The sequence below is a fragment of the Theropithecus gelada genome, chromosome 8, assembly GCF_003255815.1.
Source record: "Theropithecus gelada isolate Dixy chromosome 8, Tgel_1.0, whole genome shotgun sequence".
In the NCBI taxonomy this organism is placed as follows: domain Eukaryota; kingdom Metazoa; phylum Chordata; class Mammalia; order Primates; family Cercopithecidae; genus Theropithecus; species Theropithecus gelada.
In genome coordinates, this window is record NC_037676.1 from 52,742,338 (window position 1) to 52,769,641 (window position 27,304).

At 35.5% G+C, this 27,304-nt stretch overlaps 1 protein-coding gene across 3 annotated transcripts in view; it reads left to right on the top strand.

Moving 5' to 3' along the window:
* The window catches only part of SNTG1 (syntrophin gamma 1), an 883,016-nt gene that overhangs the window by 715,417 nt on the left and 140,295 nt on the right, over positions 1–27,304 (top strand). For all 3 annotated transcript variants that reach the window (XM_025394077.1, XM_025394078.1, XM_025394076.1), the window contains 2 exons: positions 25,407–25,523; positions 27,095–27,166. In XM_025394077.1, the coding sequence (XP_025249862.1) occupies positions 25,407–25,523; positions 27,095–27,166 (189 nt within the window). The remainder of the gene's footprint in view (positions 1–25,406; positions 25,524–27,094; positions 27,167–27,304) is intronic.

The following is a 27,304-nucleotide window of genomic DNA, read 5'->3' on the forward strand; positions in this document are numbered from 1 at the left end:
GTGATCCTAATTATATTATATTATAGAGACATGAATCTAGTTTAACTAGAACTCATTTTGTGTGCTTGCCTGAGCAACATTCTTTTTATATTTTGAAATAGTTTTAATACTTGATTGACCTCATCAAATTAACAATGAATGACTCTGAATCTCAAAACCAAAGGGCTTATTTAAGGGGGTGATCACATGTTATATAGACAAATTCAAGAAGGATAAGACAAGACAAGCCCCACAGGTGAGAACTTTTATATTTTTAAATAATCCACTGGTAGGACAACTGTTTGTTGTATTCTGCTTCCTTTATTACTTCTTGAAGTGTGATTTAATTGACCATATTGTGTAATTCATCCTCCTTGATACAGAAAGAGATATGTGATTTGTGCCACAGAAAAGCATAGTGTGAATCTATGGTTTAAGAAACCTGTTCATCCCATTTTCAGTTTAATGGATTGACTCTACTCTCTGTAGTGCAGACACTGCAGAACTTTCTATACTGCTGGAATACCCTTCCTACCTGTTTTTGATGATTAGGCCCTAAACCAATGCTCACATCCACTATATTTTACTAGTCTAGTTTTTAGAGTTATTTGAAACATTAAAGTAACTCAGAGTATGTGACTATGTTAAGCGATTTGTCATTTGGAAATACTTTAAAATGAGGTCACTCGAAACAGAAATATTGTGATGTTTAGGAAACATATTTTGCAGTACTAGTTAACTATCACAAACATAGGATATGGCAGTCACTAAGGGGTGAAACAGGTCAAAATACAGAAGTGTCAAATATATTACATTTATATTTATAGTTACATTCTAGCCTTAAAAGGTGGGTAAAAGCTTAGCAATTGAGGGAATATATGATAAAATGATAAATATTATGGCATATATTTTTATTTTTAAAGTCTTTTAAGTTTTATTTATTTATTTATTTATTTATTTATTCTTGAGAGAGAGTCTCGCTCTGTTGCCCAGGCTGGAGTGCAGTGGTGCAATCGCAGCTCACTGAAACCTCTGCCTCCTGGGTTTAAGTGAACCTTATGTCTCAGAATCCTGAGTAGCTGGGACCATGGGCATGCACCACCACACCCAGCTAATTTTTGTGTTTTAGTGGAGACAGGGTTTTGCCATGTTGGCCAGACTACCTTGGAACTCCTGGCCTCAAGTGATCCACCCACCTTGGCTTCCCAAAGTGCTGAGATTACAGGCATGAGCCACCACACCCAGCCTTATTTTTATAGTCTTTTATTAGGCTAAGAAAAATGTATTTTATATGCTATTCCTATTATGAAATAATAAATAAGTAAAACAAGTAAATAATGTATAGTGGTAAATCAAATATTATAAAACTAGTAAGGTGCATGCCTTCCCCAAACCAAAATTCTGAAGACTGTTATATTAAAAAAGAAAATGTGATTATGTTGCAGGGGAAGGTTTAGGCTATCAATGTCTATTTGCAGGTCCAGGATGTCAACTGTGCCATAATTAATAAAGGTCCTTTGTCTCTGATTCAAGAATAGCGTGTCTTCTACCAGTACCTATAAACCTGTGATAAGCTAATATATTCATTTGCAAAACCTCAGACCTTTCATGGTCTATAACAATTTGTCAGTGGGGCTGAAATGCTGATGGAGACATAGCTTTGCAGTAGAAATAAAGATGAGGGCCTCATTAATGATTAATTGGATTTGAGAGAATTCATGGGCATTGGTAATAAATATATTGATCAAATTGTTCCTTCAATCAGGCTATAAAGTTGTCCTCCATTTCATTGCTTATTAATGTAGAGTAATTTGAGGAAAGGGTATAGGTAGAGAATTGAAAAGTAAGTTCAAAAACAGCCTTCTGAACAATGTCTTCTGTGTGTCTAATGGTTCTTCATGTGGCCCATCTTGCTCCCCAGTCTTGCAGTCAGTCTCAGGCCTATTACTCTGCAATTGCTCTTAATAGATTTGTCTCTTTTCAGACAACAGGTACAGATATGCTTCTGCCCTGAGCATTAAAGCAGGAAAATTCATAGCCACTCTGGTAAAAACCAGGGGAATAGTTAGAACTTTACCTGGTTCACCAGAGATGAGAAAGCAGGTGCATAAAGCTTCCTAAAGATGAATGACAAGGGCTGAGCTCATAGAGGAAAGGAAATATGCTGTGCTTACTAGCATTAAGTGTTTTTCTCCTTCTGGGCCCTCAACCCTTGCTACCCTACTACCTTGACCCCAACTTCCTTAAGGGGGAATATGAATGTTGAGGTGGGCCATGTACTAAAGTCTCTGTCTTTAAGAGGAACTGACACATAACCATACAAATGAGCTGGGGAACTTTGTGTAGGAAATGAACCCCAAATTCTACGGCTCTGAAACAGGTACCCATGTTATCATCCTCCTATTCTTGTGGACTGCGGGGTGCCAGTATTCAATCAGTGGGGTTTAGGAAGTATTCACAGTGTAGGAGAGGCTAAAGGGATGTTGCTGTTTAGGCCTATTGGGCATTCCATGGAATGTTGTTTTTGATTCCTATATCTGTGTATGAAGTAGAAATTGATGCATTATATGCCTATGATTCTCTGTCCCTTAAGTGCCAAAGGGGAGTCTCTTAATTGAGAATAGATGCATATATTCACAGAGGTTCTGCATATGCTAGGCTTGGGCTACCAGTGGTTCAGCTAAGCTGAAGCCTAGCGGTGTCCACTGGGCTGCCATAGCTGTGTCCCAGCCTCAGCACCCGCCATGCAGAGTCAGACACTGACTTGGTACTCTCCACAGTGGAGAGACACAAGGCTGTTCTCATGGATGTTGTCAATACACCCCTAAATAAACCTCATTATATTTTTACTGACATTTAATCTGTTGCCAATAGCTTAGTTGTTTGGTCTGTCACTTGGAAAACTGCAACTGGCAGATGAAAGCCTCCTTTTCTGTGCGGCGGCTAACTGTGGCACAAGTCACCTTTGCTGATCAAATTGTATGGGTCGTATATCTGGGTGTCCTCTGCTGAGACTTGAGTCCTGTCTTATGCAGTTAAATCCTTGAACTCATTTCATCTTTGAGGCTTTCAAACATGATTTTTCAACCACCTTTCTTCATCTTATTAGGCAAGTTTTTTAAATTGAAATTTTATTGAAATAATTGTACATTTACATCCAGTTCTAAGAAATAATAAAGAGAAAACTTGTGTACCCTTTACCTAGTTTCTCCCAATGGCATCATTTTGCAGAACTATTGTATCATATGATACAATATCACAACAAAGGTATTAAAATTGATAAAACCTATTCATATTGTTTAGCTTTTTTGTCTATTTTAATTTTTGCTTGTGTACATTGGTGGCATGAGTATGTGTAATTAGTTTTGTAGAATTATAGAACACGCTTAGGCTCATATATCCACCACCGGTCAAAATAGTGAACATTTGCAGCCCCACCCTAATCCCTTCTGTTGCCTTGTATAACCATCCCTCATCTCTGTCCCCACACTCTTTTGTGACCAAAAATATGCTTTCCATTTCTACAATTTGGTCATTTCAAAAGTGTTATATAAACACAATTACATATTATGTAACTATTTGGTATTGACGACCACCGTCTGCATCCTGGGCCCCAGTGTTTCATGCTCCTCCCAAATGTAAAATATATTCAACCTTTCAAAGCTTTCCAAGAGTCTCACCCCATTTTAATGTCAGCTCAAACTCCCAAGTTTCATCTAAATCTTATCACCTCAAAGTCCAAAATGTCATCATCAAAGACATATAAATCATGTGTAGATTATATTTCTTGGCATAATACACTAAGCACCGCCCCGGGACTCAATACCTGTCCATCTATGGACCTGTAAAACTAAAGTGACAACTTTAGTTTGGCCAACAAAAAACACTCCCTGGCTACTTCCTACATTCGCTCAAGGTCCTAGCACTCTACAATCAGTAGGTGGTGAGGTCAGCCAGCCTTGTGTCTTTCCCTTAGGGGCAGTGAGTTTTTTCAGGCCCTGGGCTGATTTAGAGATGATTTCCAGGAGCCAGGGCTTGGAGTCAGAAACCTTAGAAATTTTCGTGGTACTCTAGCCTACTGCAGCTGCGCTGGCACCCGAAACGCAAGACAAAATCCTTCCACTCTTCCTTCCCTTTTACACAGGCAGAAGAGTCTCTCCCCATGGTCACCACCACCACAGGCCCACAGGGAGTGCTGCCCAGCTATTGCCAACATTCACTTAAGGCCAGACCACTGCCAAGTTCACTCAGCTTGTTGAGAATACTGCCAGGCCTGGGACTCACCCTTCAGGGAAGTGGGCTCCCCTCTGGCCTGGGTAAGGTCCAGAAATGCCATCCAAAAGGCAAAGCCTATAATCAGAGACCCCACGAGCCCACTTGGTGCTCTAACCTCTGTGGCTGAGCTGGTACCAAAGCTGCAAAACAAACCCCTTTACTTTTATCTCTGCTCTTCTAGAGCAGGAAGCATCAAAACTACCACAGCTAGGAATGTGTTTGGTATCACCTGAAGCCAACAAGGCTGTGAGTCTTAGCCAAGGCCCACAGTGAGCACTGTCTGGGTATTGCTGCTGATCATTTAGGGTCCAAGGGCTGGGGCTCTTTAGTGAGCAGGAGGTGATGAATCCTGCCAGAACTGACTCTTTCTCTTCAATGCAGCAGGTTCTCTTTTGGCCCAGAGTGTGTCTAGAAATGTCCCAGAGCCAGGGCCTCAAATGAGTTCCTCATGACTCTGTGTGGGGTAACTACTGTGACTGAGCTGGTATCCAAGTTGCAAGACAAAGTCTTCTTTACTCTCTCCTCAAGCACAAAAAGAGGAGTCTCTTTCAGAGCTGTGAGCTGTGCTTCCTGTGGTTGGAGGACAGATGGTGCAGGCATTTCCTTAGCTACCCTGGCTGGTGACTCACTAGATCATATACCCTCAAATCCACTGGCTTTGAGCCCAGCAGAGCACCAGGACTTACCTAGAGTTACAGCTCTTGTGGCCTAGACACCTTTCAAGTTTATTTAAGACCCTAGAGCACTTTAGCACATGGTAGTGAAGCTTGCCAAAACTCAAGTTTTGACTGCTGGGATGTGCAATTCCCCTGTGGCTATGGCTTATCTAAATGCTTCCTCCATGGGCATCAGCTGAGTTCTGCTAATGTTGGCAGGACTGACTTCCAATGCAGATTCCCACAGTCACTGTGCTCCCCCTCCCCAAAGAGCACAGATTCTCTCCTCTTGCCAAGTTGTCACTGACAGAGTATGGAGGAGAGGCGGCACTTAGCGGAACAATGCAAGACTGTCTTTCTACTCTCTTTAGCACCTCTTTCAGCAAAATGATATTAAAATCAGGTACTGTGTTTGTTCACCTGATTTTTGGTTCTTATGAAGGTCCTTTAAATGTAGTTATTAAATTTGGTGTTCCTATGGGGAGGACAATCAATGGAAGATGCTATTCAGCTGTCTTGCTCCATTCCAAGTCCCCAAATGTATAATGTCTTAAACACTATATGTTTTCTTTTTTCTCATCAAACAGACTAAAACCGGTGTTCTTGATTGGCAGGTGACTTTCCTCCATACCATAATTCAGAAATTTGTCTTGTAGCTTTACCGTCTTCCAGGGTCTTGGTGTCAAAATACATTAAATTAAAAGAATAAAATAGGGATGCCTTGCCTAAAAGTGCATGCATCATTTCAGCTCACATCTCATTGGTGAGATCTAGTCACATGGTCATGTGTACCTGCAAAGAAGCAAAAGAAATGTAGCACCTTTGTATACTTAACTGTATCTGTCATTTAAATTTACTAAAATTATCTCTAAATCTTAGCATTTTGTCCTTGCTTGCTTGGGACTCAGGTGTTTTGTGATGATTAAAATTTTCTTGTTATACAATCACGTCCATTAAACTCATGAACTCTTTATTTAGAGTAAACTTTAGCCATTCATGAGTTTACTTTTCTTATTTGCAGAGAAAATGTCCCCCAAAGGTTAATTCAATTAAATAACCTTTCTTGCTATTATTTCTGTATGATAAATTTTAAAGGTTATAGTATGCCCAAAATGAATAAATCATTATTACTTTCAAGGAGCTTAAAATATAGCCTTGGTCAAATGGCTTACCCAAGGTCATAAGGCACATGAATCTTAGAAACAGGCTTAGGATTCAGGTGTCCTAAATCTTCTTCTGCTACAGCTTTTAGTACAATTTTTAGTATAGTACTCTAGTAGATCACTCACTCCTATTTTACCTTTGATCCAAGCAATGCACAGAATTGAATGTGTTATCTTATTGATGAAGGAAAGATAGGTAACAAAAAAAATCCGAGAAATAATTTGAATTGTTTACAAATATATTTATATTAGTCACATTGATATTTTATTTATTTTAAAGTAATGTATCTAAAAATACATATCTTTATCTGTATAAATATTTATTGTCCAATTAAAGTGCTTTAAGATGCAAGAGTTAATTAAACATCAAACAGTGTAATTCTCTGTGAGATAATTATCTTAAACCACACCAAATATTAAGGTGAAGTTTTGCAAGAACATTTTCTCAACATATTGATTCTTATAACTTTCCTTTCAAGACATGACTTATCAATGTGATAGGTAGAAGAATGACTCCCAAAGATGTATCCATGTGCTTACCCCAGATACCACTGAATATGTTACCTTATGTGGAAAAAGGAAGTTAGGTAGAGATGTTACAATGGTGGCTTTGCAGATGGAAGAAGAGGTCATGCTATAAGGAGTGCATGCAGTCTCTAGAAACTAGAAAAGGCAAGGAGATTAACTCATCTCTAGAGCTCCTTGAATGGAATGAAGCCTACTGATAATCTCGATTTTAGCTCAGTAGGACCTATTTCGGATTTCTGATGAACAGAACTATAATATAATAAATTTGTGCTGTTATAAGCCTCCAAGGTTTTATGACAATTTTTATAACCACAATAGGAAATTAATTCAGATTTAAATATCTGGAAGTGAGCTGCCACTATAATGTACTAAGTCTGTAATTATTTGTAAATTATATATTCAAAGATATCATATAATAATATTGATTTTTCTGGTTTGCTTTCTGCTATGGTTGAGTGAAAAACCAAGGAGTAGAGTTACAAAAATTGTTTCTATAGCACTGGGTACTCCAATGAAGAAGGCTGCACAGGAGAAAATTGTGCTTGTATGTCTTAACAGAAAATAACTTACAAAATAGTGATATATTCAGATGAAGAATCAAAGCAGTTACCTTTGAGGTTTTCAGGTATTCTTGAGCATCTTCTTGACATTCTATGAATACATCCTTCCACCCTAGAAGAGGCGGTGTGTCTCCATAGACATTCTTTCCAACAGAAGAAAATCCTTTCAAGTTTGCCCCATAAGTCACTATTTCACCTCATTGAGGATTTGTCTAAAAATTAAAACATGGAGTTTAGAATAGGTTATAACAGTAGCAGCTTTTCTGCACCAACAAAATATCAGATGTCTATAAAGACTTAAATATCACCATATGAGCAGATTACATTCAACTAGACTTAAACTTATCACTGTTTTACTTTACAACAATTAGCAAAGAAGATCATTTTATGCTAAAAGCTGCAAAATGCTTGTTGCAGTTGTTTTTAAACTTTTAAATTATTCAGTTATTGAGGTTTATATAATATCATTTTAATTGTATAAGAAGTTATTCTAACTACAACCTGATATTAAGAAGAAGACATTATTTATACAAAAGTAAAAGCTAAGAATAAAATGGAAATACAAGTTTAAAGTTCTGTAAGAGCAGCTCATTATTGTGTTATAAAATAATGATAGTGACAGAAATGGTTTTCAGTTAAAAGAAAAAAACTATTGCTATATTTCAGTGACTTCTTTATTTTTACAGTGGTTCTTTACTCATTGGCCTTTATCAGAATAGGAAATTGTGACTAACGCCTCACTATGGTTTTAATAATTTGCATCCCTTCATATGCTTCTTATTCTTTAATGCACATTTCTGAAATGTTTAATGGGTGTAAATTTTTGCCTTTTTGTTTTTCTATGAACTTATTTAGGAGAAAAAAATGTAATGCCATTTTAGCTGTATAAATTAAAATGAACTATAAGAAATGTGATTTGACTTTATTGCTTCCATGTTATTTTCAAGTACATATTTGTGTAAAGCACTAACGCATATGTTGTTGATCTCAACAGAATTGTCTGCAATCATGCTTACAATATCCTACCTGCAGATTGTTACAGATTATTACAGAATAAACATTCAATTACACCTTTGCTACAATAATATATATTTTACAAATAATTACATTTAAAGAATATATCAAGTAAACTCTCACCCTCAATATTGTAACTGAAACCAGTAACAATGAACAAGGTTTATCTTTTAGCATATTATGATTTTGTAATGTTCTTGGTATTTCCAACAAAATATTCTAATGAGTTTATTTTCTCCATAAGTAATTATCAACAAAAAATTCCCCATCTGTAATCAGTATTTATTAAAATAGGTGACATGATAGGTTTTACTTTTTTCAGGACCAATTATCATATTATTTCCGCATCCTTCAGCCGCTTCAAGTTCTTATTTGATCATGCAATTTCTTAGGTACTATCATTGTGGATTTGGACACATTTTAATTTTACCATCAAAAATGAATCTGGCAAATTGCTTGAGAAGTTGAGTTAGCATTGCAAAAGAAAACCTAATTAGATACTATCGATCAATTAATTTGCTTAATGAAAACTTGAGCTGTCTGAGGAATATGGTTAGATAGAAAGAAAGAAGTGTGACTTCTTGTATTGTATATGGTGCATCTGCCTATGAAAAGGAATAGCTTTCCTTGCTTTGCTCTGTTTATACCCCAGGCTGTTTTCTTCCCTCCCCTCTGTCCTATTCTGAACATAGTACAGGTGGAAAGATGTGTAACGACAAGGTCAGTCATCTGCTAGGCCTCTCTTTCCTCTAGCTCATTAATCTACATTCTTTTCACCTTACTCTGCTAATTGAAAGCTGGCTTTCCTGCGGAGAATTGTTTGATCCTGCAGTTCTCTAACATGGCATCTGATTTCATTTCCTGTTTGTAATCTTACTAAACTTGGAGATGGATAGGTATTCTTCTAGCTCCTCCTCAGTCTTTTCTTCATGCCTTCATCACATACATATATACACATTCGATCCAATTCCACCATCCACTATCCCAGACATCTATACCTATCTGCGCAGCCTGGTAATGATTCTAGTCTCTGGATCATTATTAAATCTCTAACATTTTTCTTTCAATACTTTCCATATGACAAAACTGTATATGAATATCTCCTGGCCTTTCTGCTCTTGATCTGCTCTTCTCTGCTGATCTTAGTCTTCATGTCTCCTAAACCACACATTCTCATGTTCAAACCCCACACCTTGTCATTACAAGTAATTACAATGTGAACATAATTTAAATTTCAAACAATCTGCCCTAGTGATATCTTCAAACCTTCCACTGTAGCCCCTCTTGTGCCCCATGCTCATAATATCCCAACTTCAATTTCCTAATCTATCATCTTTCATTTTAGAGCATTCATCTTATGACACTTATCCAGCTTAAATTCCATAATCAAGTATTATTCCCCAGCATACACGCTCAGTTCAATTGCTTCTTTATTCTTCCTTATTCTCCCTGAATTCAGACTAACTCTAACTTTCCTTCCACTATATGCCTGAACTCATTTAGCTAAACATGGCTGAAGAAAAACAAATAGCCATAGTGACTCATCCACATTAAATTCATGATCACTGACCTCAACTACACGCCTAAAGCAGCCTGCAATTATTCTTTCCTCCCCCAGTCTATTCCCTCCATTTCTTTTAAATAAATTTCTGCTGTCACCTTAAGCCTCCAATAACCACAGCCCTCATCTCCATTCTCAAAAGATAATTCTGCTTCCTGCTTCAAAAAATTGAAGCAATCAGAGGAGAACTGAACACATCTGCCCACTTCCCTGCATCTGTGTTCTGCTGTGGCTGGAAAGGACCTGCACGTGCTCCCAGCTGTTGCTGTTGCTCACTCAAGCACATTGCTCAGCAGCTCTCTCCTCTGTCCTTGCATTTCTCTCCCTAATCCCTGTAATGACCAACACTTTCTGTGCTTTCATTCAGAGAGAGCCTATTTAAAAGACAAACTATATCTACTGTCTCCAATTAGCCTCCTTCCCTTCTCTCTTGAATAAAATCCAATAATCATTTGCCTCCACTACTCATGGACAAACTTCTTTCATCAACACCACAAATGAACACTGTTTCACTAAATCAAATAGTCAATTATTGGTCCTCATGATAGTTGAGTCATCCACGCATTTGACACAGCTAGTCTCTTTCTTTTTGTCTTCATGATGTAAAAAATGCTTGAGTTTTTTCTTACACCTTTGTGGTTCTCTCCTCTTCTCTATTACCACACAAAGTCTGCTGCCCCAGGACCTTGCCATTCACTGGGTCTCCTCTATTTGTACACATTCATACAGTTTCAAGACTTTAAATACCAGTCTTAAACTGATGAGACAGTCTTAAACTGAATATTCTATATGACAAGATTAGACCATGCCTTAGAACTCCAGAATGGTTTATCAAATTTATTTCTTCGTATTTTCTATTTCTTTCTAAACTTATCACAGTCTTGAAATGTCTAAAACTGAGCTCCTGGTTTTATCTCCAAAGCTGATTTTCTCAAAATCCTCCCTTTTAATGGCCTCTTCCATTCTTCTGATTGCAAATATCAAAAACTTTCTATCACCCTTGACTTCTATTTTTATTTCACACCAGAAGTAAAATTCTACTTTCAAAATATATCGAGTTAAACTACTCTCTAAAGTCTTCCCTGCTGCCAATGTTTCAAGCCTCTATCATCTCTCATCTGCTTTGCTACAAGAGCATTCTAAATAGTCCCTCTTGCTTCTTTGCTTTCTTTTTTTCTCTTCAGGCAAGGAATCCAGTCAAAAAGCACATTAAATTCTGTCTCTCCTCCATTCAAACCCTCCAATGGCTTGCCCTGTGACTCAGACTAAAGCCAAAGGTCTTTTAGGGACCTACAAGGAGGTCTGCAACCGAAGACACATTCCATTTTATCTCATTATCAACTACTCTCTTCAAACAATTTTTCAGTAACCATAACCATAATGGACTCATCATCCCCGAGATCGTCCTGGCAAGCCCTTACAATTTCAGCCCCTGCCTTGCTGGCCCCTCAGCCTTGATGCTTGTCTTTCAGATATCCATACAGGTAACTCACTTCCTTTAAGCCTATACTGAAGTGTCCCGTTAGTAAGATGTCAGGGCAATTGCAGCTACAATTTCAGCCCTTCCCAGTATTTTCTGTTTTTTTTTTCCTTGATTTGTTTGTTTATTTATTTATTTATTTATTTATTTATTTATGGTCCCCCCTTAGGATTCTTACTATTTAACCTAACATGTATTTTGCTTTTTATCTTTATATTCTCATGCTTCCAAAGTAAAATCTAAGTTACATTTTCACAGGTATTTCCATCTATTTGGTTTCCTGCTGTGTGTCCAGTGTTTATGACAGAGGCTTGAATGAATTACTCTCTTTTGGAGAGAATGGGAGATGGAGAAGAAAAAATTTTCAGGTTACCAATCATCTGAAAATGTCACCCTTGTATGTGGACACTGTAGATGCCATTATATTTGATATTCTTCTTGGCAAGAAATCAAGCGGATAACCTTGGGTTTTACTCCTTCTCATGAATCAAGATGGCCTGGAATTATTTTAATTGTCACGGAAAAGTCAACCTAGGATAAATAATGCATTTTGGGTAACACTGAAACATGTCGACAGAAAATAGCCATCCTATTTCCTTTTAGCACACTGCTCCAAGTCTACCTGCTTTCTTGTGCTGACACTGGTGTCTCTTTTTTTCTTTCCTGATTGCTACTCTCCAAAAGGCCCTGGCATAGTCCCAAACTGCTTAATTTCAATGTCTTGAAAGGAGCTTTTATAGCCAGCCCTCTGTGGTGACAAATCAGGGTAATTGCTGTGGTCTCCCCATTTGAGGGTCTTTGTGCTGCTGCAGTAATTGCTGGCTCAGCAGTGGTTTTCAGGGAAGCAGCTGGCAAGAGGGGAAGGAGATGGTTTCTACAGCTGATATAAAATGACAACAGGTTCATTTGTAAACTCGCAACCAACTATGTGCCCTTCCCCAAAGTGAAGATTACTTCTTTCTGCGTGTAGCAGAGCACTCGTGGTACATTTAGTTCATTTTGTAACTTCTTTTCCACCTGAAGCTCTTTTTGAAATTTATTTTATTAAGATTCCTCTTCGAGAAATATTAACACAGGAAAAGGCTTGTAGAAACCTGACAAAAATAAAATTATCTGATAAAACATCTATCAAACAGTGAGCGACTCACAGTAACAACAGGGCTGGGGAGGGAAGCATTTCCCAGAAGGGATGGAGGGAGAGGTTTTGCTGCCCTGGAGAGCCAAGAGGAGGATGAGCCCTGGTTTCTGAGAGGGTGAACATGGGGGTGGCAGAGTATCAATGGCTATGATGAGACCTGGTTTGGCTTGTTATTTGAATGGCTTTAAGCAATAGGAATGGTGCTCCTGAATGGGGAACCATGGAAGGAGAGTAAAGGATGCCTCCATCTTTGAAAGTAAATGAGCCCATCGCAGCTCAATCCCAGGGCTCCACAGAGGGAATCCAGCTGTGAGACAGGTGCCCTGGATACTGAGGGAAGACACCAGTGGAGTAAACAGTGGTTGCAGTGGCCACACAATGTTATCACTATGGGTGTATTTTTGTCAGAAATCTCCTGGAAACATCAAAAGCAGATATCTGGATTTGTTAGGTGCTGTGGACCTCACTGTCTGGAAGTATAAGAGGTGAAACATGAAGATGATTGTACAGTTGACCCTTGAACACCTGAACAACACAAGTTTGGACATCGAAGCTCCTCTGATATGTGGATTTTCTTCCACCTCTGCCACCCTTGAGACAGCAAGACAAATGCCTCCTCTTCCTCTTTCTTCTCAGCCTACTCAACATAAAGACAATGAAGATGAAGAGCTTTATGATGATCCACTCTGACAATTAATAGTAAATATATTTTCTCTTCTTTATGATTTTCTTAATCACATTTTCTTTTCTCTAGCTTACTTTATTGTAAGAATACAGTATACATTACATATAACTAATAAAATGTGCGTGAATCTCCTGATTATATTTTCAGTTAGGCTTCCAGTCAACAGTAGGCCATAATAGTAAAATGTAGGGGGGAAGTCAAAAGTTATACATCGAATTTTAACTGTGGCGTGGTAGTGGTAGGGGATTTGTATCCCAAACCCCTGTGTTGTTGAAGAGACAACTATAATTTGTGAGATACATGTAGCCCTCCCTTGATTTAGAGATTTGAGATTAATTCTTGAGTTCTGCAGGGTGAGGAACGTTGTGGGGTGACAATGCTAACAAACCAGGCCTCCTTGGCAAATAATTTTAACATTACTCTTTTGTCTTTTGTAGGCACTTTAGATTGTTGTGGTCTAAAGAAACACCTGCTATTCCCAGGTGCTTTTTTTTTTTTTCTTTTTTTTTAGAGATGAGGTCTCACTATGTTGCCGAAGCTGGTCTTAAACTCCGAGGTTCAAGCGATCTGCCCATCTTGGCCTCCCACAGTGCTAAAATTAAAGGCCTGAGCCACCTTGCCATCCCTCAGCTGCTTTTAGTTGTAGCATTTGAACTTCTGCTAGCACACACATATCAAAGATCAGAAAAATGTTCTTTTTAATATAGAAACAGAATTATTATGTTTATTTTATATATGTTAACAGTTAAATTCACTTAATTCTTTGCTCTTCTCTTCATCTGTGTATAAACTTCTGGTAAATTCATATATTGGGTTTATAATTTTAGTTATTCTATTTTTTATTTGGAGGTATCCATTTTATTATTTTGTAATTTTCTTTTATATAATTTTCTAACTAGCCATCTAATGTTTGAACATATTAAGCATGATAGTTTTAAAGTCTGTCTGGTCCCTCCAAAATTTAAATATCTTACGTATGTGTGGCTTTTTTTCTCTTGTCCATTTTACCCTGTGTTTTTTTAAATTGTATTCTTATCTCCTTGTATAACTTATAAATTTTGGTTCAACAAAAGACATTGCATATAAATATGTAGACATAATTTGGGGTTCATAGGGATATTATCTTCCTCCAGAGATAATTTACTTTTATTCCTGGCAAAATAAAATCACAGGTACAATTTATCTCACTGTAATGAGAAGACTAAAGACTGTGTGCTTATGAAGGGCTCGTAGAACACTTAGGCTGCAACCTTTATGAGGTGTTGGTTATTACTCATTTATTTTTCCTCCTGTGTTATATCTTGCCTGATGATTTTCTCTAGAAGGGCTCAGAAATCAAATATATGTTGCTTAGTCCTTTGAAACTGCTGTGATTCACTGTTTTAGCGTCTAGGCAATGATTTTACAATGAGGAAATACCGAGGGGGAAACTGTCTCGGAGGGGATGCACATCTCTGAGCTTTTCTTTTCCCAGGCAGCTCGGCTGGTCAAGTCTGTGTTGCCTTGGTAACGTTGCAGCGCTCTCTAAAATGTTTTTATCCTCATTAAAAAAATAGATTGTTTCCTCTTTTAATCATCGTCCCTGAAGTAGAATTGATTTGTAATAAAGTGGTCCAACATGTCGTGTTTGGAAATACCATGTTTATCAAGAGCTCATCATTTCTTTTTCTCTTTCAAGTGCTAGGACATTTTCATTAATGGTTTCCTCTGTCTTAAGTAATAAACACAGTTCTCATTAATACACAGCCTTACCAGCTGTTGGAATTATAACATAATTAGATGGCCTTCTCCCTGACGTAGGCATAAATTATGAGACCAAGTTTGAGGCAGCATCTCTGTCATTTGGAAGGTTCATTAAAATATCGAGAGGTAGATTCCACCCCTAAATTTTTTTTTGAATTCAGTAGTTCTGGGTTAAGACCTGAGGATTTGCATTTCCAACAGGTTCTCAGATGATGCTGATGTTGCTGGACTGGAAACCATGGTAATATTAGATTAGCAGCTGTCCATCTTCACTTTAGCTGAAAAAATTTACATATAAATTTGTGGGTTTGTTTTAATAAAAGTAAAAGACATAATGTGCTGTACCCTAGAACTTAAAGTATAATAAAACAATTAGACTGCAAGAATTTGCCATTTGTTTCAGTTTTATTATTTATTATGAACATGTTGTTACAGGTTATGTTGATTCCTCCCTATAAAACACCTGAAATGCTCCCTCCTTCCTTTTGCCTTCCAAAAACTAAGGATAAATATACAAATTTAACCATTATGATGTAGATATATATTAAAAACTGTTTCTTAAGTTTATATGGAGAGGCAAAAGACCCAGAATAGCCAACACCATACTGAAGGAGAAGAGCAAAGTCAGGAGGCTCATATTATCCAATCTCAAGTCTTACTATAAAGTGACAGTAATCAAGGTAGTGTTGTATTCAATGAAAGAATAGACAATATCTCAATGAAGCAGAATGGAAAGTCCAGAAATAGAGTCACACAAGTATAGTTGTTTCCTTTGAAAAAAGGGAAAAGAATACAACAAAAAAGTTGATATTTTCTACAGATGGTACTGGAAAAACTGGACATCCACATGAGGAATAAAAATAATAATAATTTAGACACAAACCTTACACCTTTTAGAAACATTAACTCAAAATGGATAATATACTTAAATTTAAAAGGCAAATAAAACTCCTAGAGGATGATGCAGGAGAAAATGCAGATGACCTTGAGTATGGTGATGACTTCTCAGATACAACACAAAAAGCATAATCCATGAAAGAAATAATTAATCAATTGAACCCTATTACAGGAAAAATCATCTGCTCTATGAATAATATGGTCATGAAAATGAGAATACAAGCTACAGACTGGAAGAAAATATATGCAAAAGGCATCTGATGAGGGACTGTTACCTGAAGTACACAGAGAACTCTTAAAACTTAGCAATTAGAAAGGAAGCATACTGATTTGAAACAGACAAAATACCTGAACAAGCACGTCATGAAAAAACTACACACACATACACACACACATATACACACATATCAATGTATACACACACACACATACAAATGGCAAATCGGTTTCATTATGCTGGGGGATTTTGCTAGTGGGGCAACTGTGCAAGTTAGGGCAAGAGGTAGTTGGGAGCTCTGTGCTTTCTACTTAGTTTTTCTGTGAACCCAAAACCACTTTTAAAAAAGAAATTCTATTGAAGAAAAAAAATATGAACTAAAATAAATTTTAAAATAATAAATAAGTTATTACTTTGTAGTACAAGCTTCACATATTGGGCATGTTTTGTGTTAATGATACATTTAATTTAAAGTAAATGAGCTTCCAAATTATTTATCTTAAATAATTATCTTGGAAGTCCTCTTGTCATTTAATGTGTTTAGGGAAATTCTCCTTTTAATTCTACTTTTTTCTAAAACATCCTATTTCTATTATGCCTGTAATTCCCATTTTTACATTTTTTATAAATTAAGAGATACACTGATTCTTAAGAATTATTATTTTCTGTGAGACTCATAGGAAGAACATACTGAAACTGCTTTATGTCTCTTCAACTGTGTAATTATCATACCCAAGTATGGCAATGATGGTACTTTTTGACATCTGAGAGCAATTGAAAAGAACTCCCTTTTCCTGTTTGGCATAGTAAATGGGAAGGTGAATGTTTGACTCAGAGAGCAAACATGTAGATATATCCCTTACAGATCTGATAATCCCATTTTTATTAGGTATATTTTCAGCTCATTCCCAAAACTAAACTCAGTTCAAAATAATAAAATTGCATACAACGATGATATTTCTTGAAGAATAATAGCACACCACCCTTAATATTTCAGCCTGCAGCAAAGCATAGAGTTTGGAAGAGACAACAAACTCAATATCATAGTCTTAAGAGTCTCGAACATACTCTTTTTTATGATTATGTATACCACCGCATTCTTTTTTTTTTCTTTCTTGCCAAAACAGAGGCATCATTAATAGACAAACTATAAGTTTTATCAGACTGAATGAAAACTAGAAACCCTGACTTAACTGAGAAATAATGCTTATGGGGATATAATTTACGATAACTAAAATTTCATATTATTACAATGACCCCAGAATGACAATCTAACAGTATTTGTTAGAATACTTTTTTCCTGTAGAACTTACAGAACTCTACATCATTTGAATAAAATAGTGGTAGAAAACTGTTAATAATACATATTGTATGACATTTAAAAAACATGATTTAATAAAATATAATGCATATATAGAAAATTCCTAAAACTTACGCATACCGTTTAATTATTTTTTTAAAAAATCAAACCTCCATAAACAAACTACGTGTCAAGAAGAGTCGATTGTTAACCATTGTGCTGCCTGCTCCCTACTTTGCACAACTGACTTGTTCTCTTCTCATGTAACTGCTATCCTGAAAGGCTTGGTAATAATGGTCTTGCTTTGATATACTACTTTTTTCTTTCCAACCATGAGTGCATTCCAAATACCATAGCTTATTTGAATCAAATCATATATATGTATGACTCTATATTGGCTTCTTTCAGTTAACATGATGTTCCTTGAGATTCATTCACATGTTGTTCCATGTAACTATAATTTAATAATTGTACTTACTGTGTACTCATACTATAACACAGCATGTTACTGTATTCATCTACATGATATACATTTGTGGTACAGTTCATTGATATTTTCCAAATCAGCACATAGTTGGGACTACTACGGAGAATGCTGCTGTGAACACTGGTACACATGCTTCTCTAGTGCTCTTACATGCACCGGCATTCAGTTCACATAAGTGAGGAGTCCAAGGCAGGTGAATAACTTGAGGTCAGGAGTGCAAGACCAGTCTGGCCAACATGGTGAAACCCCCTCTCTACTAAAAATACAAAATATTAGCCGGGCATCATGGTGCATGCCTGTAATCCCAGCTACTCGGGAGGCTGAAGCAGGAGAGTCACTTGAACCAGGAGGCGGAGGTTGCAGTGAGCCAAGATTGTGCCACTACACTCCAACCTGGGCGACAGAGGGAGACTCCTTCTCAAAAAAAGAAGTGAGGAGTCAATCTCACCAGCTCTGTTAGAGCTTTTCCATCACTACAGTTACCAAAATTTAGCTCTTTCTGTCCTTTTAATTGCAGCCACTTTGGAAGATAAACACAAGATATACAACAGTGGTTTTAAATTGCGTTTCTTTGATGAGCACTTTGGTTGAATACTTTCTCTAAGTTGAATAAGCCAAAATCTCTTTTCTGAAAAACCTCATTAATGCTCTTGCCCACTTTTCTACTAGCTTGTCTTTTTTAGTTTCAGTCTATTATTGTCTTATTTTTTAATTTCTATTTTTTTTTTTAATATTAGTTTAGGTTACTCAGTAATATAATTTATTTTGGATAAAATTTTATATTTGGCAACATTGAGAAATTTGCAGAATAATTTTATTTAAAAGTTTTGTGTTTTCTATATATAAATTCATATTACCAACAAAAATGATGGCCTTTTTTATTTTCTAAACCTAACATTTAATTTCTTTTTTTATCTCAGCACATTGGGCAAAAGTAGAAAATCATTGATTATTAGTGGTGGTAGTGTATATTCCTGTTTTGTTACTGATCTCCAAAGAATAATTTAAATAACTCACCATTAAATACATTTTTAAAAATTACAAATACCCTTATTTGGATTATAAATTTAAAAAATTCCATTTTAAAGACAATTTCTATTTTTAATTTAAAAACTCTATCATGAATTCATGTTGAATTTCATCATTTTTTCTTCATTTTTTGAGTATGTGATTTTAATCCTTCCTTTGGTTCATATTGTGAATTATATTGATGCTTTTAAATCTCATGGTATTTGTTTAATTAATACCTTTACACCTCATATAAAGAATGATTAAAAAGTAAATTTCCCTTTTTGTGAATATTCTTGTCAGGTGCTGTTACTCGAATTCATTCGCATTGTTCACTCATTCATGTAAAGTTGTGACTGGTCCATAAATTAAATTGGGACTGATCACCCTTTTATTCCATTCTCTGGATGACTTTACAAGAATTTAGATCATTAAAAAAAAAACAATTAGTAGAAATTAAAAAGAATCACAAGTTCCTCAAGTTTTTTTGTTTTGTTTTGTTTTGTTTTTGAGGAGGGGATGTTTTAAATTGCAGATTAAATTAGTTTAATAATTATAAGATTCTTTATTTAAAACAAATTTCTTCCTGCATCTATTCTGACATTTGTCTAAGAATTAATATATTTCATTTTATTTATTTATTTATTTTTTGAGACAAAGCGTCACTCTGTTGCCCAGCTGGATTGCAGTGGTGCCATCTCAGCTCACTGTAACCTCCACCTTCTGGGTTCAAGTGATTCTCCTGCCTCAACCTCCCAAGTAGCTTGTATTACAGGTACCCGTCACCACACCTGGTTAATTTCTGTATTTTTAAAAGACACAGAGTTTCACTATGTTGGCCAGACTGGTCTCAAACTCCTGACCTCTAGTGATCCACTCATCTTGGCTTTCCAAAGTGCTGGGATTACTTACCAGCATGAGCCACTGCACCTGGCCTCTTATTTAAATTTTAAAAGTAACTTGCAAAATATTATTTATAAGATTTTTAAACATAATTATAATATCTGTAGGATCTGGTATCATGGATTTTAGCAATTTATGCTGATGCTTGCCATGAGTATTTATATTATTATTCTCCCTTAACAATTATTTTTTGTTTTGTTGAATACCTATTTGTATGTATTTTTTCTATTTCACTAGTGCCTGCATTCAATACTTCTTTTTTCTTTTCTTTTCTTTTCTTTTTTTTTTGTTTTGTTTTGTTTTTGTTTTTGCTTTTGGGTCTCCCCTTATCTCTCACACTTTCTCTCTGTCTTCCTAAACATTTTCTAACTTCTTGATCTAGATTCCTGGATTACAGATGTTGAGATTTTTTAAAAATGCATATATATATATAAAAGCCTAAGGTTAGCCTATGTTGAATCCCTCAAGTTTGATATTTCATATTTCATTGTATTTTAGTTCAAACTATTTTTTATCTTCATTTTTTTTTTTTTTTTAATTTTTTGGAGGGATGGAGTTTTGCTCTTGTTGCCCAGGCTGGAGTGCAATGACATGATCTTGATTCACTGCAACCTCTGCCTCCCAGGTTCAAGTGATTCTCCTGCCTCAGTCTCCCAAGTAGCTGTGATTACAGGCATGTGTCACCATGCCTGGCTACTTTTGTATTTTTAGTAGAGACGGGATTTCTCCATGTTGGTCAGGCTGGCCTCGGACTCCCGATCTCAGGTGATCCTCCCCACTCAGCCTCCCAATGTGCTGGGATTACAAGCGTGAGCCACCACAACCGGCCTTAACTTCATTTTTGATTTCTCCTTTGATCTGTGGAAGTATATTGCTTAATTTTCAAATCTTTTGGAGGGGGGTATTCTAATTTTTTGTGAATATTGCTCTGTCATTTCATTCTATTTAGGGCACCACATGTCATTTGAATGGCAAAACGTATTTAATACCTGTTTTATTACCTGAATATAATGATATAATTATTATAAAGGTGTAATCACATCTGGTCATTTCCAGTGCACTTGAAAATAATTTGTACTCAATTTTTGTCGAGTCAAGTGTCTTAAACATAATAAATTAAGCAGATTGTATTAATTGAATTGTTCAAAACCTCTATGGCTTGATGGATTTTTAACTCTTATTTTATTAGTTATTCAATGAATTATGCTAAACTTGTTCTACAATTATCAGTTTGTTCATTTCTTTTGTTGTAGTTCCATCAGTTTTTTGTTTCATATATTTTTAAAGTATGTTATCAGGTCAGGCACAGTGGCTCAAATCTGTAATCCTAGCACTTTGGGAAGCAGAGGTGGCTGGATTGTTTGAGGTCAGGAGTTTCAGACCAGCCTGGTCAACATGGTGAAACTCCACCTCTAGGAAAAATACAAAAATTAACTGAGGTTGGTTGTGGGCACATTTAGTCCCAGTTACTCTGGAGGCTGAAGCAGGAGAATCACTTGAACCTGGGAGGTGGAGGTTGCAGTGAGCTGAGATCATATCACTGTACTCCAGCCTGGATGACAGAGTGAGACAGTCACAAAAACAATAATAAATAAATAAATAAATAGTATGTTATCAGATATGAAAAAATCTAAGCATTATTATGTCTTTTTGATAGGTTTGAGACTACCATACTAAAAGTCCTTTTTTATTTCTAGAAATTATTTTTGCCTTAGATCTACATTTTCTAATATCAGTATTGCTAAATCAATTGATTTTTGGTCTCTGAGATAATTTTTTTATTCTTTTCTTTACAAATTTTCTGTACTTTTATGTTTTAGATAAGCCTTACAGAGACAGAATATAGGTTTTTTCTTTTGCTTTTGTATGTATTTATTTATTTGTTTGTTTGTTTGTCTTTTAGTGTAGTGTAAAAAACTTTATAAGAAGCCAGGCATGATGGGTCATTCTTGCAATCCCAGCACGTTAGAAGGCCTAGATGATCAGATCGCTGAGGCCAGGAGTACAAGACCAGCCTGGGCAACATAGCTAAACTCTGTCTCTACAAAAAATACAAAAATTAGCCAGGAGTGGTGGTGTGTGTGTCTGTAGTCTTACTCAGGAGGCTGGGGCAGGAGGAGCACTTGAGCTGGGGAGGTCATGTTAAGGCTGCAGTGAACTGTGACCCCCACACTTCAGCATGGTTGATAGTGAGACACTGTCTTAAAAAAAAAAAAAAAAAGGCCGGGCGCGGTGGCTCAAGCCTGTAATTCCAGCACTTTGGGAGGCCGAGACGGGCGGATCACGAGGTCCAGAGATCGAGACCATCCTGCTAACACGATGAAACCCTGTCTCTACTAAACACATTAAAAAAAAAAAAAAAAAAAAAATCTGTGTAAGATTGCATTTATTCTATTTACCTGCTGTATAACTAGTACTTTGTTTTGATTACATTCCACCACCTTACCTTGTGCCTTACATTTTTCCGTCACATTTGTTTCTTTTTAATCTCCTTTTCTTTTAGGTTGATTATAAAATTATTTTTTCTGTATGTTTATTTTGAAGTTTTATATATTTCACTAACATAGTTATTTTTCTTTACTTATAGTAAGTGATTGCCTGAAAGATCATAACATTTGCTAAAGTTTTTACTTTACAACAGTGGCTCAGAGTATTTTGTAGACCCTTGAATGTTCTTTGGATACTTTTCAAGGATCCAGAAGGTCAAAACTATTTTCGTAGTAAAATACAGATGGTATTTGCCTCTTTAACTCTAATTGTTTCATAGGCATAAAGTGAAAGTTTTCCAGAAGCAAAATGATTTTGCTATCACAGGAGAGTGAATGTGGAAACATATACTAGAAATCATCTGCCTTCTATTAAACCAGTCGTTAATGTACATGTTTTTCCTGTCTTCTTATCCCTTTTACTATGCTCTTTGCTGTCTTTAGTTTTCTGAAGACACTTGCCAAAGTGCCTCAGTGTGTTTATATTTATCTAGCTTTTGTTTTGTTTGTCTTCTGAATCCGTGTATTGACTTCTTTTTATCTATTTGCAAAAATTCTTAGCCATCATCTCTTTCAATATATCTTCTGTTCATTCCCTTTACTGTGCTTGGGTTGGGACTCAAATTTGAAGTTCTATACTTCTCAGTGTAACACCTTTTTCTCTTACTCTCATATATGTTTTTTCCAAACTTTTGTCTCTCCAATCATCATTCTAGACATTTTTACTGAGCCATCTTTCTATTCACTAATTATTTCTTTACCTGCTTTTTAATATGTTGTTAAACCCAACTTTATATTTCATAAATATTTATTTGTCTAATTTCTAAATGGAACATTTTATAATCTATTATCTCAGATATACTCTGATGAAAGTTTCAATTTTGTATCTTATATTCTTATACATAGCAAACCTAGGTAAATTAATGCCTGTATTAGAAAATTCCAATATCTGAAATGCCTAAATATTCAGTTCTGCTGTCTATTGTTTTTATTCTTCATGTTTTTCTCCTGATATACTTCATGAAGTTTTATTTCCTTATATTCTTGGTTATTTTTATTCTCTTCCAAGAAACAGTTCTTATGAAAATATATTGACATAAGTAATGTTATTGTCATCCAGAAAAAAATTTCCATTTTCTTGAGTCAGGAGCCTGAGAGAATGCCAGGATCATCATAAACCATTTCAAGCTTGATATCTTCTGGATCATCTCAATGGCTTAAATATGAGTTCCAGTCCTGGCAAGGGCTTGATGACTTCTGCCTTAACTTTGTAATTAGGATGCAGATATTTCTGATCTTAACTAAAAGCAGAGCATGTTTACTAAGGCCTCCACATGTGGAGGATTCTGGACTTTAACTTTTTGATCCAAACCTGTGAGACTGGCCAATGTAGCTGCTTATCTTATGTGACATTTCTGTGCAGAAAGCACACCTATGGCAAAGGTTGACCCCACATTTGTATTAATGATTAACCTCTCTCAATTTTCATATTACTATAAATTTTTCCTGATTGTCCTTTAATAGCTTGTAAAATATCTAGTTGCCTTAAGCATATTCTTTTCCAGTTTCCTAAGGTAACATTAGACGGTAGGTTGTCTATATTCTCTAATATGCAACTACTGGAAGTGTAAACTATAATATCCTTTTATTTTAACTCATGTAATTATTCTGACACATTAAATATATATTAAACTAAGTCATACTTTTCTTTATGGGATGGTTATCTATTAAGCTTCATTTACTCTTTCAAAACTGTGTTGCTATCTAATCAACTATACCTGACCATATAAGCAATACAAAATTGTCAGTTATTATAGCTGGTTCTTATTATATTATTAACCAGTGAAGTCTCTATGTAATGCATATGTTAGTAATCTAAATGATTACAGAATACATTATATAATTAATAGAGCAAGGCATCTTGGTTCAAATTCCAATTCTAACTTGTATCAAGTTTGTTTCATTTATTAAGCTAATTTATTTATATCACAATTCCTTAATTTGTTAACTCAGGGACTTTATAGCTCAAAGGCTTATTGTAAGACAAACTGAGATAATGAGATGGTGAATAATCCAATTATTTTAGAGAGTAAACATAATTAATGGAAAGAAGATGGGATCCATGAATAGACGACAGTAATATTTCAAATCCTGTGTTTCAAAGTCTTGCATTGTTATTAGTCAACTGTCACCACATTAATGCTGCACAACAAACCACCCTCTTACTAGCTGTAATACAACAATAAGTATTTCTTTCTTTCTGAAAGTGACCTGATTGTCATTAGCCACCAGTTTGGAGCTAGCTGGGCTTGGTCCAGGTGTTAAGCTGAACTCTGGTCTGCTGCACTTGTTCCTATCCTGGGTATGAGTTTTTCATGGTAATGGCAAAAGCACAAGATGCTAAGCTAACTTTACTCGTGATACATTCATGAATATCCTATTGATAATAGAAGGTCTCATGAGCCAAAGAAAAAAATTATCTAGGAGGAGGAGTTCACTCTGCCAACCATAAAGCTAACATAAATTATATGAAGTGGGAAGTATATCCTCCCACATAGAGTTGTGATGAAAAAGAAATGGAATGCCACATGAATATGTTGCTAGAAATGTCATACTCATTTATTGTTTATGTATATGTTTGACTCTCACGAAAATCAGATCATAGAAAGAGGAGTGACTCATCTCACAAAATCTTTGTTTGGAAATCGATCTGCCTTTATTTAAGCACTAGAGGCTAAAGAATTGGTTTCAATGCCATTTGACATATGAATACACTAGCATAAATTGTATTCATCTAAGATCAATGATTAAAAGGAGGACATTTATTATTCTCCCCTGTCACACAGAGAGGAGAAGTGGTCCACCGCCCTAGTGGTAATGCCATAAGATGTCTCTCTGATTTACTTTCTTTACTCACTTCAACATTGTGTATTAAAGCACATTCCCAATTAATAAAATGTCAGCAATTGGTAAACTAGTGTGATGCATCAATGAATTCTACTACAAATAAGTCTTTTTTTTCTGTAAGAATTGGTAGAGTGGGAAATATAATCCATGGCAGGTTGGATGGCATAAGTATACACTTGATAAATGCTGATGGAAATGTATAAGAAATTCTTATGAGAGGTTTACATTCATTTACTGAAGGTAAATCTGGTTTAGTGTACTTTTTTCATCATTTAATTTGATAATTTTATGTGAGCTTTTAATACTACATGAAAAAATATCTAAAATATTTTTAATATTTACATCTAAACATTTTTTAGACATAAGATATATTAAAATAAGAAGTTTTTGACAGTTGATTGTATTCCATTTTCTTGCAGATTGTCTACATGGGCTGGTGTGAAGCCCGGGAGCAAGACCCACTTCAGGACAGAGTGTACTCCCCGACCTTCCTGGCCCTGAGAGGCTCATGTCTCTACAAGTTTCTGGCACCTCCAGTAAGTGTTTTATCCAAATGTATTGCTCTTTTCCATATTATCACAAGAGATTGACACTAACTTAACAGTACCAAATAGTATGCTATCAATATTTTTTAAAAATAATATAGAGAAAAAAATAGAAATCAGTTTATCTGATTTAACTTACTAAAAATGTATGTTCTGACATTAAACATTTACTTTATCACCCTTGAAAAGTCTGGAACTTACTTCTTTATAAATAGTGAACCTATAAAATAATGGATCAAAATATAATGCCATTAAAAATCTCATGAAGACATGGGAAAGGAGATTTTAAGAAACATTTTCAAGCATATGTCAGTGTATTTTGTTTATTGAATATAATTTAAAGAAATGAATATACCAAAAGTGAAATTAAAAAGAGTAAACTATTTTAGAGCTATGCATGAATGAACATGTTTACTAAACTCTTATTTTCAAAGGATCTTTTGAAAGTTCTTTTAAATTTATTCAGCACTTTTAATTACTAGCAATTTATCATTAGCAAAGGGTAATAAGGAAATCTCAAAATGATAGCACCTTATCTAGCTACTATTAAGTCTATCTCACCATAGTGGCAATCCCATAAGATGATGTAAACTCTCATGGTGTTCAAAGTTTAAATTAGAGGATCCCATCCTTGGCAAACATCATAAATACATTCTGGTAAGCTGTCATTTATGACAGTCAAACTATGTTTGTCTATGTTGTACTGGTCTCTCTAAATAAAATCAATAGCATTTTCATCCTCTACTATATTCTATATCCTAGTTATTGAGATTTGTAGTAGATTTGTGTAGATACCTATTGCACCTCAAGTCTTCCTTTTGGAAACATGTACCTTGTAGCTCAGAAGACACTTAATAAATATTTATTGAATATAAATACCAAATACCCGACCAGTCACTTGCAGGTCTAATAATACATAAGATTTAGAAATCATCAGATCTGATTTGCTGCTGTTTTAAATGTCTGTCCCTACATAGTTTAAAGCACTAGGAAGACAGGAAAAATTAATATTTATATATTTTACTCTATTCCTACTCTGAATAATTTATTTGACAGGGCAGTTAAATATATGTTCCCAACCTAAGTAAGTGAAATAACTGCATTACGCTTTTGGTATGTTTGCAATGTCACAGTCATCTTGAAATTTCTTAATATAAATGATGTATATTTAAAAAATTAGAGCTGTGCTGAGATCTAGTATTCTCTGTATTTAACTAGTGGTAAATTGAGAAAAAAATTATGAGTGCAGAATGTAAATACTTAGTATTTATAGGTAGACAATACATACATTATTTAAGACACATAAGGACACTGCACAAATGAGAACTGTTACACATAGCATAAATAGTTTGCTGAAAGCATAAGACAAATGGTGACAAAGCGTGGAATAGAGGAAACAAAAGCATTATGTAGGGTCCTTTATGAGCATAGCTTCACAGATGAGAGACTAAGTAGATACATCTGTGAAAATTTTTCTTATTTTTCACTATATTATGCAAATCAAATACAGTGGTAAATAACTTTCTAAAACAAATTAAACATTATTTTCTTATCTCTTAAAGGTGACCACCTGGGACTGGACGAGAGCAGAGAAAACATTCTCAGTTTATGAGATTATGTGCAAGATCCTCAAGGTATGATCAATAAGTAGTCAGTATTTGAATGACTTTTCCTCAGCAAATAGTGCCTCTGGGCTCATAAGTAGCTCATGAAAGCAAATGATTCATGGAATGAAAGAAGAGACAAGATAAAGAAAAATGACAGAGAAAGAA